At 40.1% G+C, this 20,544-nt stretch overlaps 1 protein-coding gene across 1 annotated transcript in view; it reads right to left on the bottom strand.

The window, feature by feature from the left end:
• The window catches only part of runx1t1 (RUNX1 partner transcriptional co-repressor 1), a gene marked incomplete at its 3' end in the record, with an annotated part of 54,151 nt that overhangs the window by 6,408 nt on the left and 27,199 nt on the right, over positions 1-20,544 (bottom strand). Inside the window, exons 2-5 of the mRNA XM_079258509.1 lie at positions 11,642-11,779; positions 9,716-9,957; positions 7,293-7,382; positions 3,569-3,750 (exon numbers count right to left, since the gene is read on the bottom strand). Coding sequence (XP_079114635.1) covers positions 3,569-3,750; positions 7,293-7,382; positions 9,716-9,957; positions 11,642-11,779 — 652 coding nt within the window. The remainder of the gene's footprint in view (positions 1-3,568; positions 3,751-7,292; positions 7,383-9,715; positions 9,958-11,641; positions 11,780-20,544) is intronic.

Genomic DNA, 20,544 nt, shown 5'->3' with positions numbered 1-20,544 from the left:
AAACTATGCAAGTAAAATTTATATTTATATCTACACCGACTTTGTCAAAAAGAGCGATAAAGCCTTTCTTGTCATTCTATGCAAGGGCGCAACAAGTGCTCCACCACCTTGTGGGGTTTGCATCCAAACTCCTTCTTGATAAAGTAATTGCTATGAAAAGACTTTCCTGGAATCATCAAGGATTTTTATTTTGTTGAAAACAGCTCCATTTATACACACACAATTAAAGCTCGGATGTGTGTCACAGACACACACACACACACATGCATGCATACTCACACAAGTAGTTTCAAGGGGATCAGGTGGATTTTTGTTAGCCTGCTTCCGAAGATTAATGTGGCCAGGTGTGCTTGTGTGTGCGCCTGCTTGCATTTGTGTGTCTGAATGCCTGCAGTTTGTGTGTGTTCTCAGCTTTGTCGGTTCACAGTTACAACTTGCCAGCCTCCCCCGCTATCTACAGTCCCCCAGTTTCCTCTCTCTCCCTCTGTCTAGCTCCTCTTCTTTCCCATCTCTCTCTCCGATGAACAGATTGAACTTCTTAATGAGCTGTTTTTATGGGCTCCTAATGCTCATCCACAGCTCTCCATATGCTCTTTTCTTCCATCCGTCCATCTCTCTGTCTCCCTCGACTCATCCATCCTCTCCCTCCCACCCTCATCTCCCCTGCCTTCCTGCTGCAACAATGTTTGTATGTACAGGCACTGGAGTATCCACATGCACACACATTCAGTCACTAAAGCAATGCACCGATGTGCATACACACAGTTAACTGACACACACTGTACGTGCCAATTCACAGGCGAATACCATCACATGTCCATACTTTTATTTATGTATCACATAAAAAAACATGTAGCTGTAAACTGAGTGATGCAACCTTCTGTTTGCCTTATCAAACATTCAGAAACTGGATTCACATATTCCCTGTAAACGTCATTCCAGTGGCATGTAAACATTTGGGAACCAGCCATTCTTCTGCAAATAACTAACAAAAGATGAACATTTCAGGCATTATGTACAATAAATTCTTGTTATTCTTAAAGATTTGTCTGTTAAAGATTGAATGAGTAAGATATGTAGGGGTCTGAAGCAAAGTCTGGGCTCCCTGAATGCCCGCTGCTTAGCATGAATGAATACTTTATTTTGGTTTAAAAACCAAAAATAAAATCTTTTTTTTTTTTTTTTTTTTTTTACAAAGAAATGAACAATCAACAACCGAAAAAGGAATAAGCAGCCACCAGGCTCATTTCTGCCGATCCTGTGCCATCATAGAAATGATTCACTATAAAACATCACATAGTAGCTTGACAGTAATCGTAACATTCCCTTTGGCGAGTAGCACAGCTTGTTAACAGCTTTTTGTTGCAGCTAACAGTCCTTCTGTTTTTCTTTGAGGATTTTCACCCATTCTTCCAGCAAAAGGCAACTAATTCTGTAAGATTTTTTAACTATCTTGCATGCACTGCTCTGTGGACAGGCCCTAAAGCGCTATAGCTCAACGAAGGCCAAAGCAACACTCTATTCTTACATTATTAAAGGTGATCTTAAACACATTGTTTGCGCATTTGAAGTCATTGTCCTGTTGTTACTCCACCATCTTCTTTGCTAGTATTTAATAAATCCATTTCCCCCCATGCTTCCCATACCACTGACTTATACACAGTTCCAAAACACAACGCGCTCTCAGGATCAAAGGTTTTCAATTGCGCAAAAACATATTTAGTCTCTTAAAAGCTTTTTTTTCTGGGGAATTTAAATTGTAATAGATGCTGCTGATTCATTTAGGTAGATACAATGTTAGTTACTAGAAAATGCTTCAAGGAATAAAAAAAATTCTGGTGTAAATATGCCGTATGCCCCTGAATAAGTCTTCTTCAAGTGTGCTGACTGAATTTACTATGCTAGCAGTTACAGTACAGACACAATAAACTCTGCATTTTCAGCTGTTATCTAAATAATGCCTTTTGCTCGAAAATTTGGTGCACACACAAGATTGTTTTCGTTTTTTCTTTTTGTCACATATTCATGCTGTACCTTGATACTCCCGCCTTGGTTTGTTTAGACTTTTGTATTAATTAGGAGACACTAATAGTACATTGTTGTCTGTAATTAAGGTTTTCCATTCAAGTTCCAATATTCTGAGACAGACTGTAGGAATGCCGAGCAGAGGTAAGCAGAAACAAGAGGTGCTTAGCCAGCCATATCGGTGCTGGAGCCTCATCTGTATGTGTTATCAGCACATCTCCCTGGACACACACACACACACACACACACACACACACACACACACACACACACACACACACACACACACAAATATGCAGCAGACTCACACTTTCACACTGAATATACACACACACACAGACTGCATTTTCTTATTGAATACGAATGCCTACTTACTTTTTTACTCCCCCCATATTTTACCCCCTTCGCATTTACACACACACACCTTTTCCCCTAAGCCCACTCCCCTATGCACCAGACGGCCTGCAAATCTGCAGGTATTACAGAAAAACTCTGCCTATCTCACAGTTGGGGGAAACAAGAAGAGGGAGTATTAATAACACATTCAGCATTTTTGGCCCTCAGCAAATATAAAATGTACCCCCCCCCCCCCATTAAAAATCTCAGACCAGTGGGACTTTACAGTGATTCAAAAGACAATGCTTTCATTGTACTTGTGGCTGTTGAAGAAAATGCACAACAAAACACTAACGTCCTCTAAGTTTTGCAAAAGAATGTAAAAGAAGTCTTGAAAGTTTAATCAAATAATTTATGTAGGGTCTGTCATTCTAAAAAGTATTAGATTATTATGTGCACACACCATTATTTTAAAAGTCTATGACAACAAGTAGATATAATGAATTAATTAGAATGAGCCCCTTGGGGAGGGGTGTACACTTTGTATTTATTTACATGCATGATAGAAATAATCCATTTTTTTAATCAAATACGTGCAACAAATGTGTATGTGAGTGTGTATATGGTTGGGCATAGTGTACATTTTCCCATCTCTTTCTTAGTTCTGGCCCAAGAGCAAGAGCCAAGAGCTGAGATGTCCAACGAAGCACATCAGAAGACTCGTTGACATACTGACAGACAATTCCCATACATACATTTACACTTCACACTATTGCCTTGTATTGGCTCAGTCTGTGGAGCACTGCAATGTCTCATGGGGATGTGGGCAGCCTCAAAAGAATTTATGCATTAACTCAAATAATATGTGTATATATATATATATATATATATATATATATATATATATATATATATGTATATATATATATATATATATATATATATATATATATATATATATATATATATATACATATATATATATATATATATATATATATATGTATATATATACATGTATATATATATTATCTATCTATCTATCTATCTATCTATCTATCTATCTATCTATCTTATCTATCTATCTATCTATCTATCTATCTATCTATCTATCTATCTATCTATCTATCTATCTATCTATCTATGTGCTGTAGATTGAAAACCAAATGACCCAAACAAGATGTTTTAATTTTTCTCATTCACCCACCTGTCTGGCGTCCTTCTCTTGCCGTTCTCATTGACATCCAGCAAGAGTTCGGAAGAGTCCACCGGAGATGTGGTGCTGGTGTCCAGGAGGAGCTGCTCATGCTGGGCTAGGTACTGAGCTGGGTTTTGCTTGGCTAGCCTGGCACAGTGCAGTAGTTCCCTCTGAAGGAGCGGCAGGTTGGCCTACAGGAGGAAACAATTACAACTGTTATATTGGGTGTTAGGAAGAGCTACAAAATACAGGTCTGCCCTTTTGGCCCTCAAGAAATTTGTAAAAGCCACTTTTTCAGAGCCTCATTCGTCTTTTGAAGAAGTTCTTCATATTGTGGCTAATTTTGGAAACGATGACAATAATCTGTTAAATACTGGCCTTGGCTGTGTTTATAACATCTTATATCCTGAATTAAAAAACACAACAATCAAACTTTTGAGGTGATAAATTGCAGTTAAAGCAATTAAAGTAATCTAAGGCTCTGTACGAGGCTGATGTATGCAGCTGGAAAGTAATAACTGCGCTCATGGCTTTGATTAAAGTCTACACCTAATTTGTCACTTCGAAAATGTGGTGTAATGCAGATTTCCAGTCTTCTCAGCCAAAACACACAGATTCAAGGTAACAAGAGACACATTTCTCCTATTTCATCTTCCCCCTCTTTGCTTTGCATTACAGCCGAATCACCATTGATTCCTGTGACCAGAGTGCATTAACACCCATAACGTTGCTCAAAGTCGCATGCATTTTTAAAATAGCAGTTATTTTCATTCTCTTTGACACACCTGAAACAAGGGGGTCTGCTTTCTTGTGTTGCGTTTCTGGCACATGTAGGTATGTGAGCATCCACTTCAAAGACATCTGATGGGGTGTATTTTGGAGCAAGAAGATGAAAGTGTTGCGTCAGGCGGGCTCAGACTGAGAGCAGAGGCTATTTTGTTGAGGTGCATCTCCAGTGATTTTGGAGAGGCCGTCTTTGAAAGTTTAAGGCCTGTTAATCTTTCTTTTGTCATCAAAAACATAATCTCTCTCAAAGTCTCCTGGTTTTCATCCCCCCTTCTGATTTGCAGTTTATAATCATGCTTTAATGCATCTTTTTTTTTTTTTAACTGGCTCTCATTTCTTTGATGATTTACATTTGCTTTTGCTAATAGAAACTAGCTACGAATACTGAGCAGTTTTAATGCTATAATCACGTGAAAATCTCCCTCCAGTAACAGACTTAGGCAAAAGAAATGCCATGTGCTGGCCTTTGCTTTACCTGTCTGAGTTAATGGTCCATTAATAGTTTATGATCATAATTACCCCCTGAAAAAAGAGGCCTAAAATAGATTGTTTTAACCCTGGTGAACTCATCTTTTATTAATTAGAGGTCATCCTAATTGCCAGCGAGGTGTGGGAGGCACTGGCAAAAAGACTGAGTTGAGAAACACGGGCCATAGAAGAGACTAAATCATTTTTCATATGATAAAGTACAGTGATATTTTTCTGTGAAGCTACCCAACATCTGCACTTGCATCATTAAAAGGAAGGATGAAAAAAGGAAAGAAAGATTTTCAAATAACGCTCAGCATCACTGCTAAAACCTGCTCTGGGTGATGCATTGTTCAAACCCCTGTTTTTGTCATCTTGTCAAATGGTGCCAAAACCTTACGTAGAATATGCTTCTTTGCTGCACTTCATCAGCCGGAGGAAGAGTGACTCAGTTTTTGTACATCTTTGCTTACTCATTTTAATTATTTCTCAGTACAACTTATTGTCCCTTTCAAAGGCATTTACTCCTCTGTTTCACCTCCCAGCATCCACTTAGCATGTGTAGGAAAGCTAAACAGTCTGACAGCAGAAAGCACAACTTTGACCTTAAAACATAGAAACACTATAGCAAGTCTCAAGTGGCGGGCGTCCAGCCAGCGCATCTCGTCACAGGCATTGTGTGGTTTATGATCGCCTCCTTCCAGTAAAGCCTCCCAACCAATTTGTGGTTTAGCATTAAGAAAAGGGAAAAAGAGTCAAGTTGGTTTGAGATGGGGGTGTGGACGTTGGTGAGGTCGGCTCAGTAGAACATTAGCGTAATGAAAAACCCCGAGCACTGACGTGCATTGTTGCAGCTGTGCTTCGATGCACCTATAAAAGCTCCCCCACTTCTCCAACTGCTCTGCTACCATATGGTAGCTGGCATTAAAGGCCCTGCAGTGGGAAGACACTAAAATTAGACTGGGGAGAGAGAGGCAGAGTTGCATCTTTGATTCCGCAGCCATCCCAGTGATACACTAACCATCTGGCGAGGAGAGGAAGGGGAACTGTGAGGATGGATGGAATGATGGAGAGCAATAGAGTGAGGACACAAAGAAGGAGAGCGAGGTATAAAGTGAGAAGTGGGAGTGACAAGAAAGAAAGATTAGGAAAACTTCGGGATAAGCTGGTGATGTGGAAGGAAAGTGGGAGGAACGTGATTCTCCTGCCAGATCATAGAGGATAATGCAGCTTTGTGATTGCCAGTTTACACATCCACACATCTGTAAACGCAAACTTGTGAGAGCAAAGAAAGAATAAAACGAAAGTGTAAAACAAAACTATTTTGTGTTCTTACAAATAATACCATCCTGGCTGTCACTTCATACCAACAGACAAACATGCGGCGGAGTGACAGACAGAGAACAAGACTGAGGTAAAACAGCAAAAGGTGAGAAAAGATAGGAAAATACCAAAACAGCTTTTGCAGAAATGTGTAAAAGTACCAAACAAACCCTGTGTTAAGTGTTGCGCTCGTCTCTACAATCTTAGTACCGTACAGATATTGATCTCAGTTTCCCCTTTAACCCATAACATGACTTCAACTGTATCTACACCGTGTATTCTTCAATATTACCCCAATCAGTGCCATTTGTCATCCTTGACAACCAAAACGACTCACACTACCAACACCAGCCTGGCCTTCAGCTCTGTAACCTGAACACATCCAGCATGTGTGGTATCTGGCCCAAAATGTACATGTGACTCTGCTCCACTTGCTGATATAAATGTGTACTACCATCTCTCCATTTTCTTGAGTGGAAAAAAGATGGTAGGAATAAAGGGACACTGGCTGTCAAGATTGAAACGAAGCAACCAGTGAAAAACTGGCTCAAGCAAATGCATGGCTGGATGAGTAGTAAGGGCAACCTCTAAGTAATACACCGGGTTCATGGCTGGAAACTGGATTGATAAAATTTTACTTGGTAGAGATGAGGAATCAATGACAAAATAAGCCAAGAGGAAAATGATGAAAAGGATGGAAAAAGCATATCGAAACACAGTTGTTGTGCTTGGTTCTTGGTTTAAAGAAAAAGCAAACAACCTTTTTCCATTTGAAATGCTGTGCAGAGGAAAAACACAAGTTTAACACAGCTGTTTGTTATCAAAAATAGTAGCAGCTTTGGTGCTGAAATGGCTTATGCACAACTGGAAAGGAGAACACAACCGATTAAATAAAAAGTAGAAACAACAGACAAATTAATTTAAGTGGTGTTTTGTTAAAAACAGCAACAAAAAAGATTCGCGAGAGACGTATGTAGGGAAGAAATGGACAGATGCAAGATAAAGCTGCCAAAAGAGGATAAACAAATAAAATAGGAGAAAATTATGAAAATAACTATGAACATCTGGATCTGTGTTGGCTAAATGTTTTCCAGATTTCACTGACTGCATGTAAAGGCTGGAGACCCATTTGTAGCAACTGGATTTCAGTATCTACCTTCAGAAAGGGTATGACAAAAGGTCGCAGGGGGAAGTTGGTGGCTTCTTGGAGCTTGGAGTGAAATTCCTCGATGGTTAGCGTGGAATTCTGGAGACACAGAGAAAACAAAACAAAACACATGAATCCATGTGGAAGGCATTAAGTGATAATATTACTTATTGGAAGCTAAGCTATATCCTGGCCTGGAGTGAGTGTTTAGGCTTTTGTAATAGGAAGCATATGGAGCCGGCCACAGTGGAAGGAGCCTCACAAAACATAGACACACATCTCCATCAATTAGCAAACCAACGTGCATGCAAGAGCCTCACCATCACGGAAATATGCAACAAATAATTTTTTTTTTTTTTTTTTATGAATGTTAGTGGCTCATAAAATCTCCTCGTTTATAGCTTTTTTGGGGGGCTCTAAAGCTCAACATTTAATCTGTTGTGCTTCATCACAAAAAATCCCTTCATATTTAAAACTAGATTATTTAATCATTTACTTTTACGTAGCATAAAGGGCATAAAGGCATCTATGATTTTCTTGCACAATCTTGGTTGCGTGATAGTCAAATTGAGTATTTAATCTCACACTTATCTCCACATTAAAGTCATGCTGTTTGGTCTGTTTTCATATTAGCACAGCTCTGCTTGAAAGTGCACATATTCTGTAATCTGGAGACATCTGTGGGTTAATTTATGCAGCACATTCCCTAATGCATGTCCAACAAAACAGAACATAACTTGCAGATTTGTGTAGGATTTTGTTAAATGCAGCCTTGTAATGTCACAAGGGATGTAATTTATTTCCCTCTTAATTGCCTTTTTCTTTGTTTCCTTTGCTACTGTTTAGATACTCACACAAAAATCTCACCATCGCATGTTTACATGCTTTTCATCCCAGGATTTATCAACACAGTCCACTGTACATGAGCTTATTGTGTGTTAACCCTCTCTATCATGTCAATAAGCACAAGTTTAAACAGTCCTTCAACACTCACGAGTTAGCAGTGACATCGTTTTGAATGTTCAACATCAAGCGAAGTGAAGAGTTTAGAGGAAAAGATAACAGACAACGAAATGAAAAATAAAAACATCCAGTGAGAAAGAGAAGATTAAAAAGTGGTACATATTTTTTCTAAGCCACGCTGGCAGAGTTATTTCCCAGACCTGAATTTTGTTACATTCAGTCTTACATCTGTTCGCCCAGATTGCGTTGGGGCTGTTCTTGACAGCTAGTGAAATCTCCCGAGTCTCCTGCTCTCCCTCTCCCCTGCACACAACCATCTAATTAACAGTGTCACTCTTTTCAATAAGGCAGGAGGAGGGACCGAGAGAAGAGAGGAAGAAAGGGGGAGAAGCAGAGAGGTATGGTGGGGAGGTGTGCAAGCCAAAAGGACACAGGAGAGGCGTGTGCATACGCAGACGATGAGAAAAATAAGCACGCTGAAGCCAAAAGCAGGTTATGCTCTGTGTGACTAATTAAAAAAAAAAATCTCCCTCTATCTCCTCCGCCTCCTCCTTTCTTAGCTGCATTCAGATACTATCTCTGTATCCCCCTCCTTGTTCATTAAGTCTGTATTTTCTTTGATCACAACGACGTGCTAAATCTTCAGACTGCAAACCAAAATCTTGCAGCGATAAAGCCTTGATGTAAACATGTCAACTAAACTAGAGAACACGTCTGTCTTATCGAATCTGTTGGATGAAAGATTTTTTCTGTTTGTGACTGACCACCTGGAATATCTTCCTGTAATCATCAGTTAAGGTGGAATTTACAACACGCAACATGCCTGTAAAAAAAGAGAAGTGAAAAGTGAAAGATTTTAAAGGGTTTTGCACCGTGATTTAAAGTAACTTTAACACCTTCTGTTCAAAATTAGGTTAGGATATCAGTTTTTATGGTGAAAAAAAATAAAACAATACAGTTTGATCTGTTAACAACTCTTTAAATCTGAGATGTGACCTGAAATTTATGTTCTGGTTTATATTATCTATAGTTACTGGTGACTTAAAACTTGTCAACTGTTGAATAAATGTAGAAGACACAGAGCAAATGTAGAGCAGAAGTACACTGGAGTGGAAGGATAGGGCAGTATGGAATGGAAATATCCCAGTAGAGTTCCTCAAAATTGTTCTAAAGTGGATTACACTTGGGTAAATACTTGAAAAGGAAGATATTTTCAGAGTTTTATAGAGAGTTTATTGTTTACCTAAACAGTAATGTGTAATTACCTCAAAGTAAATCAAACATTCTTCTCTGTGACCGACAAGTAAAATGAAACTTCTTTCCTCTGCTTAACTCCTTCCATCTGGTCCTTTAGGAATTCCAAACAAATCCTATGAATTGCTCTCAGATATCCTGCTAATAGAGTTGCTCAGGAAGCCTTTTGACACCTTCACCCCTGACACACACACACACACACAGTAGCTACTTACCACCAGCCCCAGCACTAATGTGCGGACTCGTTCGCCAATTTCAGGAGAGATGTCATTCCCAAACTGCTGAAGCGTCGTGAGGAAGCGCTTGAGCTTGCTGAGCTGTCGAGCACCACAGGCCGGTGGCAGCTGCTGGTTGGCCAGAGAGGATGAGGACGAAGAGCTGGGACCGTTGCTGTAGCCATTGGGAGGAGATGGCGCGCCATTGAGGGCTGTTGGGGAGTGGCTGCTGCCATTGGTTACTGTGTAAGACAAGGATGTAAATGAATATATGTATTTTTCTCTGCTGAACTGTAGCAAAAGTAACTTCTAAGTTCCATTGTAGAAGACATTAATAAAGGAAATATTATCAGTCAGATTCATAAGACAGAATACGGATGAAAATCATTCACATTTGTTTCCAATTGTTGCGCCTCGTTTGATCCCTTGCAGCATCCTCTCATAAAAAACACATTTCTGTGTTTGGAGACATGTTGCCTCCCTCCACCTCCATCTCCCTTTCCTCTCTACTCAGCAGTCTAAACAAGCGGGGACAGTGGGACCCCCCGTTGTGGCGGAGCAGTTTTATTCAGCTTGTGTCTATGTGTGTGCTGGGGGAGTTGGTGTACAAAGAGATACAAGGCGGCATAAAGCTCTCCCTTTAATGAGATTAGGTTCTGACTAGCGATCCACTCACTCCCCCTCTGGCTGCCGTCCAAAGCCGCCAGTGTAAAGAGAGGAGAGAGACGAGATACTCAAACTGCATCTGGTAACAATTACGTCGGATGGAAATCAAAGCATACTGCTTTGTTAAGACCTTTGGCATGTGTAATGAGAGAGCTGGGCCTTTCCTCCCTCATTGCACGGAAGCCACGACGTTAATTGTGGAGTGCGAGCGTTTGCAGCAAAAAAGGAGACAGACAGATAGAAAGCGAGAAAGTAATATACCAGAGATAGAAAAAGGGAAAAGTATGGAGCTGAAAAAGAACAAAATAACGAAGCACTAGGACAGACTTTAGTGCTTAGAGCATTCTGAGCCACAGGGCTTCTGATTCCTTGATTCTAGTGCTCTTCATGCAAGTGGCTAAGCGTCTACTTCTGAGAGAATACCAGGGTATAATTTGCTCATCACAAGCAATGTGCACTCCATGGCAAGGCTCCAACAGTTTGTAAGCAGGGGCGTTAATGAACTTGTTGGGGGAGTTGTTTGCAATTTGGAAAGGCTCAGTGCAACTTGTTAAGAGGATCTTGTGATGCTGCTGCTCCCCTTTAAGATTTTTTTTCTTTTTTTTTTGCTTTATCGTTAACATTTTGCAACTGTCTTCCCATGTGTGAGCTCATTTGGGTCTGCTATGTCTTAGTGTGAACCGCTTTGTTCTGCTTGGAGTTGAAATTATAACCTTAAATTACATTTGATGTGCTGCTGTCATGCCTGTAGCTCCGGGCTCATTAGGTTTTTTTCTTTTGTCACATGCAGCTTAGGACATTTATTCACTCGCGTTTGAAAGCGCTATACCATGACACAATAAGTCTATGTAGGGAAACATAAAGCCAGTGATGCTTCTAAATGCTGCTTCATGTTGGCGTTTAAATAAACATTATTCAATATAGACTGGTTCACCAATGCAACTGTTGTGCATTCAAATGGGAAACTATTTTTGCTTTTTAAAAAAAAAACCCAAAAAAAACCAATGAACTCCGAGAGAAGATGTGCTCCCAGGTTTTATACATTCTTTCATTCACTTTGCAACGTAGCAATTACTGCGGCAAGTTTGCATCTAAATCAGCTTTAATTACAGACAAAGAAAATACTACTGTGTTACTTCCACCTGTCTCCATCCGCACGAGAAACTTCATGGAGGATAACAGAACTGGAGACTCGTGTGATTAATAAGCAATCCCAGTTAGTGCACATCTATCACAAAGCAAACATCCTGCTGCACTCACATGTGGTGGGTGTGTAGGAGCTGTTGCGAGGTGCTCCTTGCGTACTGGGTGGAGGTGGCATGGTAGGGGGGGTCAACCTGGACTGTGTTTTGACGTCCGCAGGTGAGTCGGGCATGGTGGAGCGCTTCCCAGTGCGATCTGAATAAAGACAAAGACAAAAATGGATTATGACACAGTGGCTTAAAACAACAGATTTAGATGAATAATTAGGGTTGAATTCAGTATGAGAGAGTGTTTGGAGCATCAGACAGACTAAATATGGAAAAAGACAGCTGACAACATTTGATATGTGCCTGTTGTGCCTCGGTGACACTGATGCATGTGTTCTTACTGTGATAAATGAAAGGGAGAATGGAGGGATTCACACAAATAGACACTTAAGAGAGGAGGGCAAATTCGTTGCAAGTGCAGGTCTCATTCCACCACCATCTGTGCCACCCAGAAGGGCCACACAGTCTCCCCAGTTAATGACCACAGCGCTCATTACACTCAAACTAGTAAACACAGTCACTCTCTCACATTAATGCTCATATCTCTGGATACTATAATCACATCTGCTCAGCAGGAAGACATTTCCAAGATAACATTTTGATCAAAATATTTTCTCTGATGATATGCCTATTTTCACCTAATTCACTTGCTTTGTGCTCCGCAGATAACAAACCATATCAAATATATGGTAGCAACCACAAGGTATTATCAGAGTCCTGCAGTGGCACGAGAGCAGAGCCCTCACTGTGCAAGAGGAGATACACAACATCTCTTGGCAAAAGCAGTAACAAGCCTATCACTGAGTCAACAGACTGTTATCGCATAATGTTGCACATTGTGAAAAGGAGATTATATTTTTTTTTAAAAAATTGAGCACAGAGGAAGAAGGGTGGAGGGAGAAAAGACAAAGGAGAGACAGGAGGGAAAGGAAAAGCTGCAAGGGAAACAAAAGTTCAGTCTCTGACGATGGGTACTTGGGTGGAATCAAGTAGTGGATTCATGTGTAAACACACATACATGGTAAAAGCATAATCACTCTGTTTTGAGGATATATGGTCCACAAACAAGATGGGCCCCTGCTTTGTAATTTCCCAGGACCTTCAAGTGTGTTTGTGAGTGTGAAAGTGTAATGTCTTTTCCAAGTTAGCTTTTATTTTTAACATTATCCCATTCCTTACTTGCATTTGATTGTTGATTTTTCAGTGGCATACTGTTATAGTTAGTACAAAAATGGAAGAGACAGGATAGTCTAAGCCTGTTAGCCAGGCCCGATCACTCTGCTTTGCTGGAGCAGCATAGGTGCACCATGACTAAGAGCTTTAGTCACACTAACTTGGCTTTGGCAAAAAGGAAAGTGAAGGATGGAGACGTCATTTAAATTCTAAATAGTGCTCCATAACTCTGTTTCCGAGTGAACATTTGCTGCTGTTTTGTTTGTACTTGAGTAGATGCTGACCCTTTGAGAGGCCAAATGATGTAACTCTGTGAAACAATGAATGCAATATGAATCGTAGTCAACTCCAAAAAGTCATGACTGGCAGCATGGGCGGGACCACTAATGATCACCTTCGCTTGGCTTTAAAGTTAATTTTGGTTACTTCAACATGACTGAAGCTTAATCTCTTTAAATAGTTTTAAATTTAAGGAGGCAGGAGACTACAAATACCTACGAGCTGCTCCTGGAGGCTCCACTCATCGTATAACAAGGAAAGCTTGAAAGCATCTTGGTCTATTGTTTTGTTTTGCAACAAAGAACAACGAGAAACTGCAAATAAGACTCTCCAGGACTTTCAGCATTTACCCAAGATGCCAATGTTTATAGCCAGTTTATAGTCAAAAGATTATTTCTTCTCCTAACAAAGTTCTGTCTCCTAGCCGCGGCGGTTTCCTCTTTTTACTGCTGCTGTGATATGGGGGGCTCCTTCCATGACAAAAAACTAGAGCTTAAGATCATCTAGAGTCATCTGGGACCTTATTTGTTTCTGTGGTTTCCAGTTACCAAGTTAAAAATAATTAATAGATACTCCATTTATCATGGACCTACACCCAATTTTAGCTTGGCAGTAAAGAATTGTGATGAAGTGTGGGCAAAGAAAAAAATCATTGCAAAGAGAGAAATGAATGGATGTAGATTAGAAAGTGGAAAGATGTGAGTTAAAAAAACAGAGAACTGAGGAGGTTAAAGAGGAATCAAAATAAAAAGCAGGCAAAGAGAAAAGAGGCAAGTCTTCTCTTTCTTCCTCTACCTCTTCCTACATGCACTCAAACACACAAGCTTTCTTCTCCCCCAGCCAACCTGGCCAGGCTGTGAAAGGTTTACAACTTTGGCTTCACAACCGTAAAAAAAAAGAAGTCTGGACTATTTATTTTACAAACTTAGGACATAGCAGAATAGCTTGTGGAAATATATAGAGTTACCTCTGGCTGCCAGCTATCATATCCTGTACGCCTGCCTACAATGTGATCTGTGAAAATACAAGGTCATTAAAAGAGATGGCCAGGTGACAGGACACAAGGTAATTTATCATTTCCAGTCAAACACGAACACCTTACAACATGTATCCTCAACAGGCCTAAATTAAATGGAGTAAAGTCATTTCACACATGGTTGTGCTTATTCTGTTTCAGTGGATTTTTAGATCATCCTTTCCATGGGTTTGTATATTGCCTTTATTAATTGTGTGGTGTTTTTTTAGGCCAGTTCACATGACCTATAATTGTTAGATAAGAAAATGAATATCTGTCAAAAATATGATCTGAAGAATCATGCAATTACTTGAATCTTTTTGAGTAGATATAAAAACGTATAGATAACATGACTAAAAGCACCATAGCGGTCCCTTGAAAACATCTCCAAGTAAGTAACTCCCTTTTGTTTCCTTTTTTTTTGCAACAGGTTATATAAACAAGAGTTTTGGGCATAATTCATAAGTAATTTTGGTAGAATATTTGGAGTAGAAAGACCACTTAAATCCACCTGATCTCTTGCATGAAGCCCAGCGGTTTGTATAAAAAGATCAGTTTGGTTGCAGGCTTGTAATTGGGGAATAACACCTGGGTCAGCATTATGATGGGATTGAGATGAGAGAAACAAACCCAGAAAGCATGTGAAACTCATCTGTAGTCCCCCAGGTGAAGAATATAGAAGATAAAGGACAAATTTGTCTGAAAAACCCATTCAGACATGAATCTAAACAATAACGTGTTCCTGCACACAAACCCACATGCGTGCCCTTGTGCGACTTATAAACAGCAATGCCTCTGCCTCTCATTTGATTGAGGGGGCTGTGCAGCTCAAAAGTGCAATAAAATCAATGGCTTCATACTAACAAACATGGGCTGCATCCATCCATTTGCTCTGCAACAGCTTGAATCAATGGCAATTCTCCCTCTACAAAGCAATTTACTTGGTTTTGGGGAAAATAAAAATATGTCTCGCAAGTCAAGCAGATGACTGAAAACAGCTTATGGTCTCTGCCTGTTTGCTACACACTTTCAAGAGCAAATATGGCATTTATATTTTAAGATAAAAAAAAAAAAACACATTCATATAAATAAAGCTAGGCAAACAAACAAACAAGCTCTGATTTTATTATAGCAATGCAGCAGGGCTGAGAAGTATCAAGCAGTTGCTTCCTCATGCATAATTCAGGTCAAAAAGCACCCTTAAACAACCTTGAGATGTCGGGCATCTCCTTCAGTCTAATACATCTGTTAAAAGTTAATGACTGAACGCACATCTATTGTCGATTTATTAGCCCTGTTACTGTCCCGTCTGTGTAAAATCATACGGCAAGCAGCAGATCTGTAGCCAGTCGATGGTACTCCAGGACTGGACGCGTATGGATGAGCGGAGCCTTAATGGAAGGGGAGAGTTGAGTGCTTTGACTTTACCTAACTCACATTACGACTTCTCAGAAGTGCTGTTGTCCAGCACTTAATGGATTGACGAGGACGAGAACAGTTGTTGAAGAGGAAGCAATTAGATATGAGGGAATAGAAGAGCCTCTTCAATGTGTGTTGATTCAATCTGTGCAGGCAGAGGTGCCAAAACTATTGATCATGCCTGTGGATGACGATGATTAATGACTCACAGCAGCCACTTTATGCATGCTTTTGTCTATAACTTCATAAAAGAGCTGTAAGTGCAAATATTTGCAGAAGAGTTGGCTTGACGAGATTTAAACCCATGGGAATATCTGTGCACTGGTGGTGCCTCATTGAATTTTGCAACCCAGCCATCATGCTGGATATGTCAGAGGTAATTACAGACATCAAATTGAATCTTTATCTACATAATGTCAGGAGTATTTTGCCTGTGACTCTTTATGTGCAGGCAGGGCCTACTCTGTCATATACTGACTGACAGACAACCACTGAATTTGTCATTTGACCCACCAACAGACTCCCCAGCCACCTCATCAGTATTTTCTGCTTTATTCTCCGCCGTCATTTTAGATTATAGTGAGAATTAGAATGACGCTAACCTGCCTCCAATCTCTCCAAACACACTCACTCTCTGTTAAGATAAAGCAAAAGTTGACCAGCTGTGGTTTGTAACTTCTTTAATCAATCCCAGAAACGGAGCAGGACCCTGGACAACCATCTGCCACTCACAAGTATGTCTTCACACTTACATCACCCGTTTGCATCGTCCATGATTATGTGATCCTCACTGTTTGCGAAGTCTCTCCCTCTTTCTTTTTTCTCCCCCTTTTCTTCTCTATTTTCTCTCCGTTGCTCATGTTCTCTTTCAGCCGAGCTCAAAGAAAGGAGATTTTATCCCCCCGCTGACTTGAGATACATGCCTTTTTCTAAGGTTACATGCAAGTTACATCACTTGCCTAAAACAAGGTTGTTGCAATGAACAATATCTAGGAGGAGCGTGGTCCCTGTGAAACGGTTCGCTGTGTTACAGAGAGGACTTTTCTAACCCACTGCTCAAAGCAAAAAATACAATGTATCAAACCCTTACACATTTCATCATCACACACAAAGCCAGGAGGCCATTTTGTATTCAAATCACCGGACAAAATGAGGACAACGTTGCCTTATCTTGATGTTTTAAATTACTCGTAGTAGCTACAATGACTTAAAAGTCTATTATAAGGGACTGTACTGTGGGACACCAAGCAAATTATGTGATAATGGTGGAATGGACGCTACTATGGAGGGATTCACACAGGCAAATCATATTCTTCAAAAAAATGGCAGTGGATTTCAATGACACTAGGGGAATTTCTGAAAGCTGGTGGCGGTGGCAAACAATGTACGGCATGTTTATGCGTGAGATATCGTTCATCGTTAAATGGAAAAAGTGCATATATATCTACGCACTTCTACCACAAAGGCATAAGCAAGCATATAATCTAGATATGCATAATATCTTCTGCACACGCATTGATATGTAGGTGGTGAAGTGAAAACCGCGACGCACTGAAGCTGCAGGGAATCTGCAAATTGAGCACTAATGTCCACAACATGCCAGTGTCTGCGGAGAATGGAGCCTCTGGGTGCGTGATACCAACACACACATTACACGGTAATCTGTGAGGAGTGAGAGCAGATAATGGCAGACAAGAAGAGATATTGAGATGGCTCGATAGTGGCTTGTGGCGGTTGCCCTGCGAGGCGAGAAGACGGGCACCAGGGTACAGATACAAGGGACAGATAACAGTGAAGAGAGTGAAAGGCCAGGTGTGGTAAAGAGCACCGCTGAGAGACAGGTGGGGTGTTTGAAATTCAGACCGAGTACACAGAGATTGAGGAGAAATCTATCTGTATGCAAGAGCAGTAACACACACACACACACACACACACACACACACACACACACACACACACACACACACACACACACACACACACACACACACAAGCAGATGGAGCAGTATGCAGAGCATGTCCCATCAAACTCCACCCGCTTGTCAAGAAGATGTATGGATGTAACGCCCTACCGCAAGCCCACAAAAACACAAACACGCACGCACACACACACACACACACACACACACACACACACACACACACACACACACACACACATACACACAGCTGCAAGAATTCACATTGCTCACTGAAAAACACAAATCTCTTTCTCCTTCATACACACAAATGTGCACACATCTAATTGCCATCCTCTTATTTATTCCCCTCCCCAGCAGATGCAGGATGCAGAGAGGACAAGCCAAGCATCAATGCTCTTCCCTTTCTCTGTCTTTTTATTTGCCTTCTCCTCTCATCCCCCCCCCCTCCCCCCTCCCCCCCATTCCTTTCTTTCTTTCCTTCACATTGTGGTTATCACACTGATCCCTAAAAATTTATGAATGGCTGCTGCTTGAGCTTGTTTCTCCAGCAACATTGCAGTAAATTATGCTGGAATGTTGAGAACAGATTACTTTCTGTTTGCAGAAAAATTAGCACACTTTTTTAAGAAGTAACTACTTTACGTGCTTTCTACTGGTCTTAGAAAAGATGTGGGAATGTCCATGTCTTGCACAGCAATGCGTAACATTTTGGACAAGCACAAAAAAACACACATAAAGAGACAGGAGGGGTTAGTTTCCACCACTATATCAAAATACTGGTGTTGTCCAAGTGCAACACTCATGTGTAAAAAGTTTAAGAGGTTAGCTTGTTCTCTGATAGCATTCATTAGAAAAAGAACAAAAACAAACAAACAAACAAACATTTTCTGTACAAGGCAAAGACTAGTTTATTGGTTCAAACTTCTCTGTAGATATTTGGCATCAAATTAAAATGATGTTTTAATGGATTATTTAAAAGAATGCAGGGTTGTGATAGCTAAGTAATGATGAGAAATGTGAAACGTCACCATGCATCGGGATGCGTTGGTTATTTTACTCAGCTTCCGATGGGCGCCTGGTGCTGATCCAAGTTAATGTTTGAATATAAATCATGACCCAAGCTGAAGTTGCTAACTGAGACCAATTGTTACATGAAGATAGACGTTTGCTTGTTTGGTTTTCATGGAAAGATGTTTCTATCCTGAGTAAAGGAATCCTAAAATTCACATTAGGACGAAATAATATTGCATAGTAAGTTGCACATGAACAATAATAAAATGCAAACAAGCAAATGGGAAACTGCAATATGCAGAATAATCATCTTTCTAATATGATTAGACCATATTTCTTTTGATTAAATTCTGTGTTGCATTAATCCTGCCTTTTGTGTCTATAGACCGAGTGTAATGACGCAGTTGCAGTACAGCACAAACAGATCTGCTCCTGATCAGCGCTGACAGTCTTTGCATTTCACACCATATCTGCATTTTTTCTCTCAGGGTAACATAAGGAGATTTCTCAGTTGCACACAAAGGTCTGAACACCATCTGTTCGGCTGCACAAACAGCAACACAGAACAGAAATTCACAAACTAAATTCATACACCCTGCAAAAACACAGCAGACATGTTCACACACACACACACACACACATGCGCTGGACAGTAAAGCATATGTGCGATATAACATCAGAAGCCTTTACTGCTAAAAAAAGAAAAAACTGTTAAAAACAGATTTATAGTAATGTCTGTTTTACCCATCTGTTGAAATAAAGTCTCTCTTGCAGAAAGAGAGGAAGCAAGTGTTTAAGGAACAATAAAAATGATTCACAGTACCCGTTACGCATCCTCTCAAATCGAACACTCCTGCCGCATCGTGTTGCCAGTCAAAATTGAACTATAGGGTCTTGTAAAGGAAAAGACTGGCCATGGGAATGGGTGACAGAAAGATCCAGACACAGAGATATGGTGGAGGAAGGGAAGAAAAGGGTCAGGGAGAGGGAAAGGAAACCGGAGGTGAAGTGTGGCAAAAAGCAGGGCAGAGATTTACCATTGTCACAGGAACACTGGAACATTTTTCCAGAACTAAACGGGGTCAATATTTATTGAAATTTATGACATAATAATAATAATAATGATATATGTGGAGCTGTTTGAACTATATTTGGCTTTTTGTGTAGAGTTTATTTACTGTCTGATGCAAAGTGAGCCCAAATGGGTCAGAGTGTCACGACTTTACACTAAAACTCTTAACACACATTCTGAGGCAGATGACACATGGCTTTACTTGTTTTGGCTTCATACCCACAACCATTCAGGATTAGCTGACTTGGTTGGATTTTTGTTGCAATAAATTATTTGTTTGCGTGGCTAATCATCAGTATAATGGCAGTATGTACAGCAACCCTACAGCGACCAAAAATATCATCCTTACATAAAACCATTTCAATGTAAATAAATGCAATACTTTCCACTTTTAAGAGCTAATAATAACGCAATAAGTTGTATATGCAAACTCATCTGTTAGGGTCTTTTCTTTTTACATAAAATTCCAAATATCCGGTAAAAGTCCTTGCACCCACACACTCAAAAATAGAGGTACCAGCTTGTACCTAAAAAGGTACAAATGCTTGTCGCTGGGGGTGTACTCTTGAGAGACATTTCTGTACCCTTCAGTTCTGGTCTATTTTTGTACCTTATCAAGTTCAACCTCACCTTATCAAGTTATGTTTTTTTTATGTTTTCACAGGATTAGGCCTGGTCCATGCAACTTAGCAATATTATCTTATCTTTAATCTCGAAATAATCTTCAAAAACTCAAAATACTGACCGGCTATACACTTAGTTTGCAACATCTGACCTTCATTGTCTGGTGTAATAAATGACTGTTAAGTAGTACTACTGTCATCACTCAACTCTGCTCTAGTTTGTAACATTACAGCCATTAACATTACATTTTTCAATGCTGCAGGTACCCTTATGGTCGAAATGGTACAAATTTTTACTTTATGTCACTTTAAACCCTTTTTCATACTCTGAAGGTGTGCTTCTAGTCTCTTAAAGACCGGTATTGTACTTTTGAGAGAACATTTCTTTAAAATGTACCT

This window comes from Telmatherina bonti (genome assembly GCF_933228915.1).
Source record: "Telmatherina bonti genome assembly, chromosome: 19".
In the NCBI taxonomy this organism is placed as follows: domain Eukaryota; kingdom Metazoa; phylum Chordata; class Actinopteri; order Atheriniformes; family Telmatherinidae; genus Telmatherina; species Telmatherina bonti.
This window is presented reverse-complemented; position numbering and strand designations above follow the sequence as displayed.